General features: G+C 32.2%; 1 protein-coding gene across 1 annotated transcript in view; it reads left to right on the plus strand.

Annotated features, from left to right (window-relative positions):
• LRP1B (LDL receptor related protein 1B) overlaps positions 1 to 18,259 on the plus strand; it is a 1,905,856-nt gene that overhangs the window by 1,655,083 nt on the left and 232,514 nt on the right. The window contains exons 60-61 of the mRNA XM_082395829.1: positions 1,162 to 1,343; positions 9,319 to 9,518. Coding sequence (XP_082251955.1) covers positions 1,162 to 1,343; positions 9,319 to 9,518 — 382 coding nt within the window. The remainder of the gene's footprint in view (positions 1 to 1,161; positions 1,344 to 9,318; positions 9,519 to 18,259) is intronic.

Raw genomic sequence — 18,259 nt, forward strand, 5'->3', positions numbered from 1 at the left:
ACCCTAGAAAATGTGATGGATGCTTAAGGCTTGAATGATTAGTGCCTGAGATTCGATTGTGTTGATTTATATAAAAGAAAATGTTGAGCCTGAGAATTTGTAGTTGAAAAAAATAATTATTAGACTATAGATTGAACTTATAGCACTATTAAAATTAACTTGCTATATAGATGGAATTAGTTGAATGCATTTGTGTAAAATCATGAATGTTCTGAGTAGGCAGCATCGTAATTAAACACGTGTCACATTATAGATATGAACTACTTGGCACAATTTCTATGCTAACTTGAGTTTTAAAATAAAATTATTTGCACTGTATATATATAGTAAAATGTATTATAAAGAAGTTCAAATTCAAGTAGATAGAACTCAATTACTTTAACTTTTTTTGTAGCCATCTATAATATTGTATAGAAAGCTTTGGTGGAAGCAATCAATTTTGAAAATATTAATGAAACCTTGTAATGTATATATATATAAAATGCCAAAACAATCAGTAGGTTGGGTACAGGGAGTTCAGAATAACTGCTATTGGTTATTTTATATGCAGCATATTTGTGCATACAAAGCCTATATCCTTATTATATTTGATATTGACATAGGTTACAATTGAGCACAGCAGTTGAATGAGTATATTTTTACTTCCCTTTGGTTGGGTGAAATACTTAATGTATGTTCTTGCCTGTATTTTTTTCCTCTCTTTGTAGTAGATAATTTAAATAGGGCAAGAACAGTTGGGGGAGTGGTGAATGCTATTGATATCTCCCCAAGAACCTGTTATTAATAAATAATATCAATAATTATTTTGTGCTTGTGTGTCTCTGCCTGTGATAGAATTTTTTGCCCAAAATTTTGAGAGGAGAAGGAAACTATAATGAAAATGTGATAAACAACTGTGTAACCATCCAAGAGCCTTTTATTTTGGTGTTTCTTTCTTAAACCTTTATGGAATTTCTAGGGGTCTTGATTACATATTGGGTAATTTCTCATAAACAAGTAAGTAATTTTATTAGGTAAATTGTCCTATGTTTTGTGCTTATCTAAATTCCATTTCAAATGTTTAAATACAATTCTGTATCTCTGAAAAAAATCAAGAAGCAATTGCTTAGTTCTTATTCTAGGCGTTTACACTGTTAACTTTTTAAATTCTTATTTTGTTAGGTAGTGCATAACACAGCTGTCCCCAGTGCACTTGCTGTCGATTGGATTGGAAAAAACCTCTATTGGTCTGACACAGAAAAAAGGATCATTGAAGTATCCAAACTCAATGGCTTATACCCTACTATACTTGTTAGCAAAAGGCTGAAGTTTCCCAGGGACCTGTCTTTAGATCCTCGTGCTGGGTTTGTAACAAACATTGAAAATCTTAAAGATTAAGACTGTGGATTATGTCCAATATGGTAAATCCTGGTCTATAGATTTTAACATGGGAACCCATGAAAAGTGTAAATGTGTAGAAATTTTTATTGAGAAATCAAAAAGAGAAATGTGACTATAACAGGGATTTCCCTGGTGGTCCAGTGGTTAAGACTTCACCTTCCAATGCAGGGGGTGCAGGTTTGATCCCTGGTTGGGGAGCTGAGATTCCCACATGTCTCGTGACCAAAAAACCAAAACATAAAACAGAAGCAGTATTGTAACAAATTCAATAAATACTTTAAAAATTGTCCACATCAAAACAACTTAAAAAAAAAAAAAAGAAATGTGACTATCACAAATTTTTTTAAGAAAAAAATTAAAGTGATGGGATTTTAGAGCAAGTATTTTTTTAAGGTTTTAAACACAACTCTTTTTCTAACTAATCAATAAATGTATTGTTGAAATGAATAAAACATACAGATTTATCCGAATTCTAATGTGTTTAAATCTTGGAGGAAAGACAGGCGAAGCACAAACTCTTGGATCCTGTTTTGTAGTATTTGTAGTAGTCATGAATAGAGATGATGTAATTCCTAAACCACTTTAGAGCAGGAGACTTAAGTAGCATCCATGAATAATAAATAACAGGGTGCATTATCTATGTATTCAGAGGGAAAAGCATAGGGGGAATATTGGGAAAGATTCATATTAGAGTTGGGTTTCCTTTGCATTTCTCTGTGAGAATGAAGAACAAGTCATCATAAGGATCAAGGACATCTGGCTGGATATCTCAGATGAGGGATGAACACACATTTAGGTGTCAAAAGCTATTTGCTAAAGTTCTATAGATTATGACCATTATCATTCACTTTCAATTATGTTGTTTTGGTAGGTAGAGAAGGCATGTCTTTCTTTTTTTTTTTTTACACTACAATTTGAGTGATTACATACTCCAAAATGATCTCTGTAGAAGTTCAACCTATTGAACATGTTTGTTAAATTTGCTTTTTAAAAACAGGACACATTTACAGTAACAAGTATTATGCTAACTCTAGTGCTCTAAATTTTCTGCTGTCTAAATTAATTTCCCATAAAGTGTTTTACCAAATCACTGTTTTATCATACCATATGCAATAATTAGATTTTGCTTCTTGTTAATATATTGTATCTCTGATTTTTGGTCTCATGTTTATAATTGGCAAAGAGATCATATCATAGTATGCATGGAGCTTGATTTTAAATATTAATTTGGGTAAAAGCAGTACCTAATAGTAGAAGATTTGTACTGTAAATACTACTCTGTTTCCAAGGTAATGGTGCAAGTTTAAAATTTTTGCAATATAATTATGTAACTATTTTGTTACCTTTTAAAATATTTTCTTTACCATAGCAACAGAAGAGTGTCAATTCTATTTTAACTGAAACAGAGTTACAAGAGCGTCTGTTTCTATAGATGTTTCAAGAAATAATGGCCAGATATACTAAATTTGGCTATCGTCATTATTCATTCATAAGAATATGAATGTTTGAGTCCTTTGGTATTTTATCAGAAGATATTTATTTTAATGTGTCCATTGTCCTTTTCTTCAAAATCAGTATGGCTATCTTAGCTTCGCATCCAATAATTTTCAAGATGCTTCATTTTCCAAATGAAAGAAACATTATCTGTTAATAATACCAGTATTATGGAATTTCCTAGTTATAAAGCAAAAATTGTATGCTAGCATAGTGAACACAGCTGAATCTAGCTTTAAGTTTTATTTCTCCCAGGTTATAGTTATTATCCCATAAACTGACAGCAGTCTTAAGTTATCGTCAACATAAACCCAGCCACCAAAAGTGTCAATTAAAACAATGAAGTACTAAATTATTGTAGATATTATGGGAGACTCCTTTGATTTCATTTTTAAATAATATTTGGGTTATGATATGGAATGGCAGATTATAACCCAAGAAACATACAAATTAGATCTTTTTATGAAACAATTAAAGCCACATAGCAGATAAACAGATTCCAACAGATAAAATTTAATGACACCTTTTTGTTCATACTGTTTTCCTAGTTCCCCAGAGTAAGACAATAGGGCGACTTGGATTTTAGCTTTTATGAGATGAGCTTCAGGGTGAAAATGCCATAGCTGTCTAAAATATTGTGCAATCTTGCTTCAAAAATGGCAGCTCAAATTGTAAGATTATTTAATAAAAATGCAATTGAGCCTTTCTATGTCAGATTGCCATTGTGATTTGCATATGTTTTGAATATGCCAATACTACTGACCTCTCTTTCCTTGAGAAGGTGATTTCTGTCGCGATATTCTGTCGTGAGGAATAGGGTAAGGATTATTTAAGGGAAGATAAAGATCATTGGACTATCTAATGCAGTAAAGCGACTAAACATTTAGAAGGTAGCTTGGGGGTCCTTTCTTATAATGGTAGTATGCCAGTTGTCACAGCACCGATTTAGATATGCTGGTTAGTAAGAATGGTAAAGAAGATACAAGTAGACAGATCATTTTCCTGGCTATTACATTTAAGTTCAGCTGAAATCCAATGATCCCAATCATTCTTTTATTGATTGGGAATCAATGTACTAAATCAATGTAAATAAATTAAAATTTATTTAATCATAAATTTTGGGTAATTAATATCATTTACATTTAAGATTTATAAAAGTTGTCATTTATACAGAAGAGGCATAGATATAGATGCATTTTAAAGTAGAATAGAAAATATAATGTTAAAACTGTGCTGAGCATAATTTTATCTTTAAGATGTCACTTCAGCATAACAAAAAACCATGATGATAGACATTAAAGTAAATGTATGATATGACTGTTTAACAGAAAATAAATTCATCTGCTTATTCATTTATTCAACTCATATTTCTCTAGCATCTAGTATATATCTGCCACTGTTCTAGATATAATATAAAAATAAAAGTCACAACCCTTGTCTCCAAGTATTTCACAGTCCAGTGAGTAGGCAGATAAGCAAATAATTATCATATAATACAATAACTCATGAAGTGGAGAAAACAGAAAATGTTTCTATCTCAAATGGGGTCAGTGAAATCTTCCTGGACAAGACTGGTGAAGTAAGAATTAGCCAGGTTATGTGGTACATTTCAGAGCAGAAGTCATTTCAGGCAAAAAGAAGAAGCTTTATGGGAAAGCAAAGACACATAGGAGAGCAAGGCATATCCAAGGAACTGAAAATTAGTCATACGAAGGGAGCAAATTAAGTATATAAAATTGCAGAACTTTGATACCGGTTCACTTTACAGCGTAAAAAAGAGCTAGGAATAAGTCAGAATGTAATACAACACAACAACAACAAAACAAACCTTATGAGGCTTATGGCTTGGGCAAACAGGTAAATAGAAAAATGATTTCCTCGGAATATGAGGAACAGAGGAAAAGGGGCAGATATAAGAAAGGGGAAGGACCTACTGGGATTGGGGGTCCCATATAATAATAATAATGATAATGATGATCAATATCACTTCTATAGCATTTTGTGAATTAGAAAACTATCTCTGTGTTTTATCACTTTAGATGCTTGTACTGTTTACTCAGAGTCTCTAAAAAAGATACGAGTATTTTTATTATTATACTTATAGTACAAGTAAGAACATTCAGCCTCAAAGTGGCTAAGTAACTTTCTCAGGATCATTTAGGTACTGTAATACGATTTTTAACTGGGGATTTAATCCAGTTTCCAAATTTTGGTCAGCTGTTTTCCCTATTACATACATCACATTAGAGTTTCCAGTAACAAAGTTATCTTGGGTTGTGAGCAGGTTCTCCAAGAGCCATCCAAACACGGCATAAGAAAAAAAAATAGTTTTTTTTCCATTTTAACAATTTACCTTTTTATAAAATTTTAAGTTACTACAGATAATATGAGTTTTTTGGGAAACAAAGAAAACTGCCTAATCATTATAAGCATGCGTTTTTTTTTTTTCAGCATCTTTATTGTAGTATAATTGCTTTACAGTGTTGTGTTAGTTTCTGCTGTATAACAAAGTGAATCAGCTATATGCATGCCTTATTTTTAAAACATATTTTTATTTATTTTCCTTTTCTAATAGTCTATTAGCAATAGCACAAGAAAATAATACTGGGTTCTATTTTGACTTTGAAATACCTTTAATGAGAGTATGTCGAAGAACACTTTATATACTCAGACTCTCTATCCACTATTGTTAATATGGATATTGGAAGTGCAAATACATTTGGAAAAGACACATTTTGTGCTTCTATATCTTGGCTGATGCTATTCTTACTTTCTACAATGCCCCTGTGCTTTTCCTCCAGTTAGAATAACTTCTTATTTTTTCAACAACAGCAAAAAATATCACTTCCTCTGTGAAAGTTCCCCAATTACGCCTCAGTAGCCACCACATATTGAACATGTAACATTACGTGACTATTATTGGTGTAAATGTTTCTCTCTCCATCTAGAAAGTGAATTCCTTTAACAGAAAGGCCATGGCTTAATTACTGTTTGTGCCTAACATAGAAACTGTTAAATTTACTGTTGAAGGTAATAATAAATAGGCTACTGGATATACACAAACCATAGGATTGTAGTTTGCAGGGGCATTGCACCTGCATCTATGCAGAAACCAATTTATTGGTATGTAAACAACCTGCATGTTTCAAAGAAAAGAGTCATAACAAAGGGAACCTTTGTTGTGAGGGAATGAAAATCGTATAAGGAAAGAAAACTCAGTTTTTTATTGCTGTGGGGAAAAACAGAAATATTTCATTAAGCTAAGCCGTCACATTAAAAATTCCCACCTTTTTCCTACCAATTTTTAAGCCTATAATCCCATATTTAGGCAAAAACACACAGGGAATGAACATTAAAAATTAATTTTATAATTCAAAATCAGAAATAATTCCAACTGGAAGAAATTTCTCTAAATATGTTCCCTGAATTCAGAAAAAAAAAAAAGTGAAAACTGATAGCAGACTTCTATTTTAATTTGTTTTAAAGAAATATAATGTATCAGATTCAACTATAAAAGACATCCTCAGGAATCACAAAAGCCTGTTGTTATGGTTACAAGAAGACATTCTTTTATATGTTTACTCTTGGTTATAACTTACAGAATAGCTATTATTTGGAGCTGAGATTTTTCGTATGTGATCTTAGGTAAATATTACATATCATATGGGTGAAATTTAAGACTCTCCTTTTGACATTTTCACTGAACTTTTCATTTTTCAGCATTAATTATTTACAACAATTTTGTACTTGGATAATATTTGGCAGGTTGCATTTTAGATGTTAAAATGACCAGAATGTCTTGTATAGGCTTTTTGAGAAACTTAAATGTATAGTAATGAGGCTTAAGTATGGAAAAGGAAATGAAATTTAGTCATCGCAAGTTAGCTACTCATAAGGAGAGATGCACAGTAAATTCTGTGCTTATGAAGGCTCCTTTATACTGAATACAGTTAAACTGTGCTTTCCTTCAATACAGTAAAACATTTTTATAATATTCTTCTAATTGATGGGTACTTAAATAGGTAAATCAGGTAATAACACGCATGATAAAATCCAGGCAAATCATGTAATAACATACATACAATCCAGATGCAATAAGTAATTTATTAGACAGTTATCACTAAACCAATATGAATGCATATATTGTGTAGCTAGTGCAAGTAAAATAATAATAGTTAATATTTGCTGAATACTTAACTACATGTTCGTAAATGTTCCAAGTTTGTTCCCTGTGTTCTCTCTTTTATTCCTTACAGTGACTCCGTGAGGAGAAACTACTATTATCACTTTTGAACATATGAGTAAATCCAGGCTCAGGGGAGGCTAACTAAAGTGCCAAGTTCACATGGGTGGACCTGGAATATGAACCCAAGTAACCTGTTTTTAGGCCTTTTTTGCTTTTAAGACTCTACATAGTGTTGCTTAGAAAAAAAAAAAAGCTAGACAACATCATTAATGGAACATGAATTTTATCTTAAATATAAAAAAATACATTTAAAACAAGCTAGTCTATAAATCTAGAGACCTGAGCCCTTGTTCCAGCTTTATCACTATCGTAACAGACTCGGACAAAGCTCATAATATTTTATGGTCTCAGTTTGTCAGTGAAATGAAGGCCTGAAACTACGTGATCTTCAAGACCTGTTGCAGCATTAAAATCTTTAATTAAGTTATACTTTATTCTAAATTCTGAAAGAGATAAAAGATCGCTGTTATCAAGAAATTTATAAGGTAGTTATGAAAATAAGATTTTTCATGCTTTTTTCCATCTAGGTAAAATTGTCATTCCTTCTTTTGTGCCTCCATGGTAAAGTAGTTTTATCATAATATGCTTTAATTTTTTCATTTGTTTTACATTCACCTCTATTGTATTCACTGAGAGATCTTTGATGGCAAAAATCATATCTGTTTACTTCTGTGTTCCCAGTACTAAGCAATGTCTGACACATATTATAGCCTCAGTGAATCATTGTTTCACGATATGTTTCTCAATCCACTTAAGCACGGCTTTGGGGTTTATCAGAGATGTTCCACCAACTGATTTATCGAGTTAGGTTCTCTGATTCTGAAGCCTGAGAACCTACATCATTACTGCTTTGTGGATTCCTATGTGCATGATATATGTGTTGTTCAATTATACATGTGATAAAGAAATTCTGTAGACCGGAAGGGGCTAAAGCACAGTTTCCTAAAGTGTGTTTCCTGTGAACTGCTCTAAGAAAATAAATTTAGTTACCCAAAACTATGTGATAAAAAAGGATATTTTAGCTCCCTCTTAGAGAGTCATTATATCATATAGCGTATTAAAAGCTCTGAAAAATCCTATAATTAACAAGATGATGCTTACTTTGCTTAACAAACCATTTCTCAGATATATATAATCTTGTAACCTACCTTGAAAAACATGAACTGACACAAATCAGAGAAGAATTTGTGGAGAACAGAGGGGACAATATGAATTATGTCTGAATCACAATATCTGTATAATTGAAGAGGCAGGAGCAAGGCAAATGATATGATAAACGCAAAAAAGTGAAAATGTAGGACTATAAATACTCCCACTAGACCTCAGTTCATACATTTCAATAGTGGGAAGTAAATTGGAAAAGTCTGTGTCTAATAATGAAGAATTTGAATGTCAGGGAGAGGATTTCACGCCTCAAACTCTCAGTGAACTTATTGAGAGTGATGTAACAGATGTTGGACTCCGTGAAATATGCTCTTCCTCTTCTTCGTGGTATCTTGGTTCAAGATGATGATAAGATTAGCCAAATAAAATGTTCAGAATACAAACAAAAGATATTTGCTATTACATGGAGCTCAGACCATTTGAAATTCATAATTTACTTAATGACCTCAAAAACATTACTATTCACCTCTAAGAATCTGCAGTACTTTGTTAATAGTATTTAATGGAGGAAATTATTTTTCACTTTTGGAATTCACTTAATTTTATATGATTTTAATTAACTTAAATTTAAAGAGTCACAATTGGCTAGTGGCTACCACACTGGACAATGAACATTCAAGAAAATATAATGTACTTCTCCGTAATTCATTTTGAATTTTTCATAGGTAAAACACAAAAGAAAAAAAAATATTTAGATAGTTTTATTCCTCTAACATTATAGATGCATTTTGAAGGTTTACCTCTTTAGTTTTGCGCTTCTATTATTTGTTAACGCTTGCAGAAATGTTATATACATATGAGTTGTATACTAAAGGAAATATATGTTTAAAATTATATGGATATTTCAAAGTGTGCTACACGTTTAAAAAAAAAAGCATAAGAAAAGTTTGCATTGAAGCATGCTTCTTACAAGCTGCAATTTAGAGAGATACAAGAATTAATTTGGGAATAGCTGAGCAAATAAGAGAAATACTGTAAGATGTTTTGCTCCCTGAGTGTCTGTAAACAACGTGGCTATTGATTTTCTTTTCTAGGTATTTGTATTGGATTGACTGCTGTGAGTATCCTCACATTGGACGTGTTGGAATGGATGGAACCAATCAGAGTGTTGTCATAGAAACCAAGATTTCTAGACCTATGGCACTAACAATAGATTATGTCAACCATAGACTCTACTGGGCTGATGAAAATCATATTGAATTTAGCAACATGGATGGATCTCACAGACACAAAGGTTGGTCCCATAGCACAAATGATTCAGTATTTCACCAGTGCATAAAATACTCATTTAGAAAAAAAATATATATATATATACATATTTATTTATTTTATATACTTTCATCAAATACATTTCTTAATTTAAGATTACATTATTATATTCCTTTGTGACAACATTGGTAAATAAGAATTAGATATATTTATTCAGACCTTCTATAGTCATACATAAAAATCACTTTGACATTGTCAATGTTTTCTCTAATTGTACTTTTCTAAATAGTTTTTATAGTAAATGAATGATATTTTTATAAGTTAATATATACATATATCCTAATTGAACTGAAACAGAATATTTGCTTATAAAGATAAGGTTATTATTGCAATCTGATAGGTTTCTTTTCTTAAATACTAAGTGAAAGTATAATTCTTTAAAGACAGTGAAGTAATATTTAAAAGTTATCAGTTAGACTACATACATGATTAAATGTATTGTTATCTAATCAACAACATCAACAAAAAGTAACATGAAAAACAGCTTTCAAATTAGAGTAACATTTAGGAAATTGTTTGAATATAAATTCTATAGGTACTTTATTTTTCTATTTTTTATAATTCTGAGTAGATTATAAGACTCTAAATATTAAAAAAATGAAGGAAGAAATTTGATATTAGGGAAGTAATGCTAGAATTAGGGATGGGCAAAAAGTCTTAGAAGAACAAATAGCTGAGGATGAGGGAATTAACAAGAGCAAAGGAGAAGGACATAATAAAAAAGAATGGGATCCAGGTGAAGATGACATGAATATAACAGAAACCACAAACAATTCATGAACACTCAAAATATTTTAGATGCAGGTAGCTTTTTAAAGATTAGATTTTTCCCAGAATGAAGAAGAGGAACAAATTTTTATTAATCTGTAGTGACCTAATGTCACCTTTGTTATTAGGTGTTTTCATCTTCAAATATCTTGTAAAGTACTTAGTACTGTAAAGTTTCACTGAGAGATCCCAAATAAAGTACAAGTTTCACTGAGAGATCCCAAATAAAGCCATACATTTGTATGGCTTAGTTTAGGAGATTGCTTTCTTCTCTGGCAGTAAGCTTAGATCAAAACCCCTGGAAGAAGGAAAGAGGTGAAATGGCAAGGAAGAGAGAATTATTGATAATTTAATCCTGTCAGGTGAAGCCCTTCAAATGTATGCCAGTGTAGAGAAGAATGAAGCCACTGAATTTTTAAAAATTAAAAACTAGCAGTGGGAAGGGGCAAGTGGAATGAGGGAATTAAGAGGTACAAACTCCTATGTATAAAATAAAACAGCTACGAGGATATATATATATTTTTTTAATTAATTAATTAATTTATTTTTGGCTGTGTTGGGTCTTCGTTTCTGTGTGAAGGCTTTCTCTAGTTGCGGCAAGCGGGGGCCACTCTTCATCGCGGTGCACGGGCCTCTCACTATCGCGGCCTCTCTTGTTGGGAGCACAGGCTCCAGACGCGCAGGCTCAGTAGTTGTGGCTCACGGGCCCAGTTGCTCCGCGGCATGTGGGATCTTCCCAGACCAGGGCTCGAACCTGTGTCCCCTGCATTGGCAGGCAGATTCTCAACCACTGCGCCACCAGGGAAGCCCTACAAGGATATATTTTTACAGCACAGGGAATATAGTAAAAATTTTATAACAATTTTAAATGGAGTATAATCTGTTAAACTATTGAATCACTGTGTTGTACACGTGAAACTAACATAATATTGTAAATCAAGTATACCTTAATAAAAATAAATTTAAAAAATAAATAATAAAGGAGGTATACATCACTGAAGTCATATCACTCCATAACTCTGCCCAAGTTTCTCTCAGTTGTTGTTTTAATAAATATGTCTTTCTAACTAAAAATGCCAGCAGAAAGCTTTTAGAGGTGCTTTTTTAAGGGTGGGAACATTGAAGTATGACAAGTGTCGGATGAGTCACTTATTTAGGTGTTGGCACTCCAATTATAGAGATAAAGAAACTCATCAGGATGCAACTGGAATGAAGAGTTATTTAAAGATCACTTTAGGGTTTTAATTACAGCAAAAGCAATGTTGACAAATCAAAACTACACTTAGCATTCAGCAGTTATATCTCCTTTGAAGAATCAATAATGAAATGTTCTGCAACTTTTGCAGATGATATAATTGAGTTTTATTGTAGCAATCAGTATTTTCCCCACATAACCATTTTTAGCATGTATTTTTAGCATGCTAAGTTGTTGTGAATGTACTACTTTGTGCTAAAATTTCACTGTACAATAAAATTTAAACAATTTTTGGTTAGATAGGTGAATATTTAAAATATATTCTAGCATCAAATATTTGCCTATTTTTGTTTGAGCCTTTTGTTTGAATAACAAAAACTAGTTAAAAATGTCTATTAGAAACTATTGATTCCATCCCCTCCCCATTATTTTAAAATTATGTCAGATATGTGGATGACTAATGCTTTGAAAACTTAATACAAAATTAAATGCATGTAAATGAAGTGTCTTTCAATCACAGTACTGGTGATGACTTTGGGTAGATGGACATAGATAGCAAGGAGAAGTGAAACTAAATTTACTGAAGAGTAAAATATTTGGCTGAAAGATATTCAGGTATGATGTTATTAACATTTAAAAATCTGATTTTTTAAAATACTTTGAGGCTCAAGGGGGGAGAAAAGGAAAGTAAAAGAGTTCCTGCCTTCAGAAATATTTTTTCCTGAAGGCTTTTTCAGAAAGACTAATGAAAAATTCACTAAGTGTCTTATTAGGCATCTGCCAATATCTGAATGCAAGCCAGTAATTACCTGGTAGTTACCAATGAGCTACTAACTGTACACAGCCTGACTTATGCCAATTTCACAACCAATAAAAAAAGAGTCATTCATCTGCGATGTCTGTAAAGAGGAATAGCATTTTTTTATTCCTTGCATTGTCCCCATAAAGACATAAAAAAAGCTGTGGTTTTCTAGTTGCATATTTGGAGGTGGAAAATGAGACTATTATAACATTAGTAACTTTTGTATTAGTTTGGCCACTGACCTTTCTTCTCTCTTAACCAGACTAGTATTATTGTTCTCATTTATTCTTTTTAATAAAACTAGAGCCAGAGCCCATCAAAAGAATGGGATATGCCAGTCATGACAAAGTAATCTGAGAGTATAAAAGGTGTATGAAAATTTCAGAATTACGTTTTTCTTTTAATAAGTCAAAGTTTAATAATGGAGAAAAACTAAACCATGAGTATCACTTTACAGTTTAGAATGTTTTTTCCCCCAAACATGTTGTGGTTTAAACCATACAGCATTCCCATAAATGAAGCATTATTACTTGCCTAGCCTAAGAATTTCTAAAAGTTCTGAATTCTGTGCCCTAAACGATAGATCAGATTACCTCCGAGGGACATGTAACTTGCAATTTGCTTGAGAATTTACATCCATCTTTCTCTGCTACCTCTTCTACCCCAACCCACCTTCTTAACAAGTCCAAGCACTACATCATAAAATTTTTTAAAAAGAGAGAGAATTAGTCAATTTGCTATCTTGGGAACATTTAGGTGCAATCTTAGTTATATGAATCTTTCCCTAATGCCTGTGTGTATTATTCTACTGGTTTTTACTCCAATAATTATATAATAATATGATATAATAATACTGTAGAATAGTATGCATACTACTGGATAACTGAGAGAGACAGTTAAATCACAGTTTCATTGTTCATTTTTTAAATTTCTCTGATTTCTTTTTTTTTAGATCTGCCCATTCATTCCTTCACTCATTCAACAAACATTTACTGTTGTCTCTTTCTGTGCCATGTATTATGTGAGGCCCTGGAGTTACAAAGCTGAATAAGTCCCTGCCTTCAAAGCACCTATAGTTGAGTGGGGGGAAAAGACTGATATGAAGGTAAAAACATAAATTAGATTGGGGTTAGCGGTATATGTACAGTATTGCCAAAATGCAGGCTGGATTAGGGAAGTGTTTGGTGAAGTGATAGGATCTTTGAAAAATCTGAAAGATGTAGGACAAGCTCTCCATATGGGGAAATGAAGGAAGGATTCATCACACAGAGAGAACAGCATATGCAAAAATGTAATAGAGTCTTGAAACAGTATGGGGTTTACACAATTTGTAAACTGGAAGTTGTGTAAGAGGAAGATAATGACACTAGATGAACAAGGGCAAATTGGGGCCAGATTGTGACAGGCCTTGTACGTTAAATAATTTGGAATTTATCCTATAGGTCATAGGGAGACATTGATGGCATTTAGTTGATAGAGTGCTATTATTAGATTTGACAACAGCATGGAAAATGAAAGACCCTGGATGGGCAACCAATTTAGAGGCTGTTAAAATATTTTAGGAGAAAACACTTGAAGTGACTATAGCTGTGGGAATGGGGATAGAGTGTTACATTCAAAGTTATTTAGCAAAATAAAGAGGAAGGATCTGTAAACTTAAAACAGCAGAAATATTGGTGGTTGAGCTGCAAATATTAAGTGAATGATTTATATTATTATCTACTTAGCCAGGGGGAAATAACTCACAGTTTGGATAACTTATGAATTTCAAATATATTTATACATTTTTTAAAGAAATAAAAAGTACCAAACTAAGCATAACTTAGAGATTCTTCTTGAAAAGCTCTGTCTTGATGAGAGGTACCTTTATTTAACAAAAGGGTCAACATCAAAGAAATTCTAAGGATATGGTTAAACATTCTTTATCATATATTTCCCTAAAAAGCCTTTCTGAATACCTGATAATTTACCTAGAAGAAAGATGGCAAATGAGTGAATATCTCTCCTCCTACTATCCCTTGAGATATAAAATAGGTCCAATGAGAAACTTGGCATTTCAAAGTGTTCTCCAGATTGAAATGCTCAGTTTTTAAGTTTAAATCTGTCTTTATACAGAAACAGAATGATTCTAAATATATTCTAAACACAATGATTCTAAATAATAATATTCTTCTTGTAGGCCTATATTTTTGGGACTGATTTCTTACCACTCCCAAACCACAATCCTCCTCAGAGAATTTTAGGCTTTGATGTTGGATAAGAAGTTCTAAAACTTTGTTGGAGCACAAATCTTTGAGTAAAAAGATCTTCTCAGACTGGAGAAAGAAAACCCTTAGCATCTTAAAAGAAGCTTGGGGAACCTAAGGATGAGGGTGGGTTGGGGTGGGATCCACTGTTAGAAAGCTTTTTCACCCTGAAATGTATGTGTAGCTTCACTGGGTCTCAGTTGCCTCATCCATAGAAATAAGGGTATTGGAAAAAATGGCATCAAAGGGGAATTCCAGAACTAAAATTCTAAGTCTCCCAGTTAGGTGGATCACTTTAGAATTTTTGCCAAATCCCAAAGTTTTAATTTCAGGTTAGTCTCCAATTTAAGCCTGTGAGGGGTTGAAAATCTGTAATAACCAGATTTATTTCCTTAATTAAAATCTCAAATTGCCTATCCAGTCCTCAGTTCTCCCTGATTATTACTGCAAAAGTTATTAATATCTTTTAAAGTTGAGTACTTGTGAACTTACCCAATGAATAAGAGAGAAGAAGACATATGTTCTTGAGCATGACGTTGTATTAGATGTTTTGCACGTATGATTTATTATTATTATTGGCTTTCAGTGGAAATTTTCTTAGTTTAATACTGTGGTTCCAAGAACTGGAACCACCCCCTTATAAACTCATACGTTTATTAGAAGCCTACTGTGTTCAAAAAACTGCTTGATGCAATACATGCTTTTCTCGCCATTCCATCAGTGAACACTATGAGATGTGTCATTAAAGCCATTTTGCAACAAGGAAATAAGTTTAAAGAGATTAAATAATTTGTCCAAAGTCAAATAGCTCGTAGTTAGAATTTGAACCCAGATCTAACTGGTTCCAAAGCCTGTTCCATTCTCCACAAGGCCCCATTGTTTTTGAAAAGATGACTGAAGATTTTCTCTCTGCTTGTTATAGTTTCTAATAGCAACAGTTATAGCATAAACACACACCTATACATATAAAGATATATCCATACTTGAATTTTTTCAGATTAATGTAAATAGTAGACATAGATAAATTGCAAAATATATGAGAAATAAATAAAAACTTAAGCCATTAGAACATAATTACTGTAAATAAAAGAGTGTATCTCATTAAATCCAATTTTTTTGTGTGTTTGTTTATTTGAAGGTGTGAAGAGAACAATCATGTTGTTTAAAAATGTACACCTTGCTTTAGTGGGACATTTTGATATTTCTGTTTGCTTTTTCCAAACTAACTTTATCTCCCGCCTATGGGAAAACTTCTAATCTTATTTGAAAATTTATGTCACAGAATTCCTGAAATTTGAACACAACAAAGATCCTTTGTCATTAATTTTATGCATCCTGAAAGTGTAGCCTTCTCTAATGAAATGTTTATAAAATAGGTTACATTTTATAGACATTTCTGAGAAAAATTTCAGCCCTAACTCTGCATATCTTCCTTAACTTAGAGATTTTGTTTTCCATTTAATGAAAAGAAAATTAAATACCAGAAAATTATATTTAGATCACAATTTCATTCTGACTGCTTGTATCAAAGCACATAAATTCAGATTTATTTTTCCTCATTTTTTTGTGAGTTGCCATTGAACTTGAGATAGAGAGGTAGTTTTTTGACAAAAAGACTGAAAATACTGTGTAAACTGTAATAACAAAAGGGTGAGCTAAGAAAAACATTGCTTGACCTTGAGTTTTAAATTTTATTTCTTCTAGTATTTTTTTTTCAGAATATTCTTCGAGTCACTGAATGATTTAACCTTGTGTTAAATCAGTCAGCCATGTACATATTTTATCCAGCACACTGGAAAAATATACACTCATAACTGCTAATTTCTCAGAAAAGTAATCATTGGGTATGATTCTAAACTATAGCTTATCACTGAACTTTTATTTTGTGGAAAAATTCTTTAAAGTTTCATGCTATTATGTTGACTATGACTCTTCATTTGTTTCTATACTCCTAGACCTGAAGATACTCATATTGAAGTGTCAGTATTGTATTGACAGTCCAACACTTTAGTTTGTTTATTGCTCTGGGAATCTAGTTTGTGTTGTGAGGAGGCAGTTCTGTGCTTGGATTTAAAATCCAAATCATAACCCATGCAGTGATCATCTAATCAATGTTGGGAAAAGAATCCAGATCTCAGCATGCTACTTGTGAAATAGCAAAAATATATTTAACGGGTTTTGTTCTGAGGGGGAAAAACACACTGAAAAAGACAAAGGGAGTATTTTGTGCTCATATATCCTGAAAGTCAGTAGCTGTTGCATTTAGGTCTTTAGAAAATGTAAATATCCACCAAAGCCCACTGAAAAAAGAGAGAGAATCTAATAAACACCACCATCCAATTTTACAATATTCTAGAGTGTTTCTTTCTTGGTAAGATATTGCATTTTAGTACTTTTGAAAAAAAATTTCCTATCATTCACAGTCCGTTACAAACAGTTGACTTCACAGGCTATTTTATGCCAACGGTGTTGATGTGCTGCTGTTTACAATACAATAAAAGTTAATGGAAGGGAGCAAAATAAAATTCAGTTACTATAGAAATGTTCCTGAACCAGTCAAATAAATTGAAATTAACTGCCATTTCTGAAAAGTTTTAGAATTTCAGTGTCAATCATATCTTTTACTTTTGTCCCTTGAATAGAACATGTTACGTTAAATTGTGTATATGTTTAAACAGGTTATTATTTTGCAAATGTCACATGCATTCCATATACTTTTTAAAATATAAATTTAAAGTATTACCCTAATATGAGTTTTCAGCCACTTTCAACAGTGTTATCCATCCCAAATATGACATGGTGCAGCATTGGGAATTAGTAGCTTTAGTTTTGGTTAGGTTACTCTCTAATTTAGGCAAGTTGCTTTGCCACACTATAGTTCAAAGTTCTTACCCACAAAATAGGTCTTCTAATCAATCAGTGATTTTTTAACATTTCTTAAAGGAATGACTGAGGTTGGAACTGGGAGAGAGGAGGACTGTTCAATCAACTCGCTCACTTATCCCTAGTTATTCCTAGGACTACTAGAACACATTTGAAAATGCTTGTAATATATTACACTCTTTTCTGTTTTTATTCTAGAAGGATATTTATAATTATAGGAATGTGGGACGACCAGATACTAAATTCATGTAAATGGCTCTACTTGATATCTGTTCTAAAGTCAAAGGGCTTTTCAAAGTCTTCAGCTTTCATTAGGACGCTCTAACAAACACATTCCTAATGCATATGTATGTAGAATGTCATAACTTATATTTAGTATTGATGGTCAGCTCTGAAAATACATTTCCAAGTATCTATGAAGGTTTGTATCACCAGTAGAAAAGTCCAGAGAGTTTCCAAGCACCTGGAATATATCTTTACCAAGTGCATGAAACAGTGTTGTTTTGTTTACTTCAGAGATTGAAAAGCAGTGTCATCATCAGGAGACGATGTTTATAGGCACAGTCTAGTTGTCAAAGTAAATGAACTATAATTTACATTGTAAACTTATAAATCCTCCTATTCATTAGCAGAAATACTCTTTTTAGGTATTAAATATGAAAGTGGCCATATATGACCTTATATTATGGATAATTTAAAGATATGTACGTGAGGGAAGGGAAGGGATTAAATTATATGAAATTGAATATTCCTAATCTATGTAGAGAGTGTATATGATTTGAGGTGACAAGGTAGACAAAAAAAGACAAGGA

The sequence above is a fragment of the Balaenoptera borealis genome (assembly GCF_965194805.1).
Source record: "Balaenoptera borealis genome assembly, chromosome: 6".
Classification (NCBI taxonomy): Eukaryota; Metazoa; Chordata; class Mammalia; order Artiodactyla; family Balaenopteridae; genus Balaenoptera; species Balaenoptera borealis.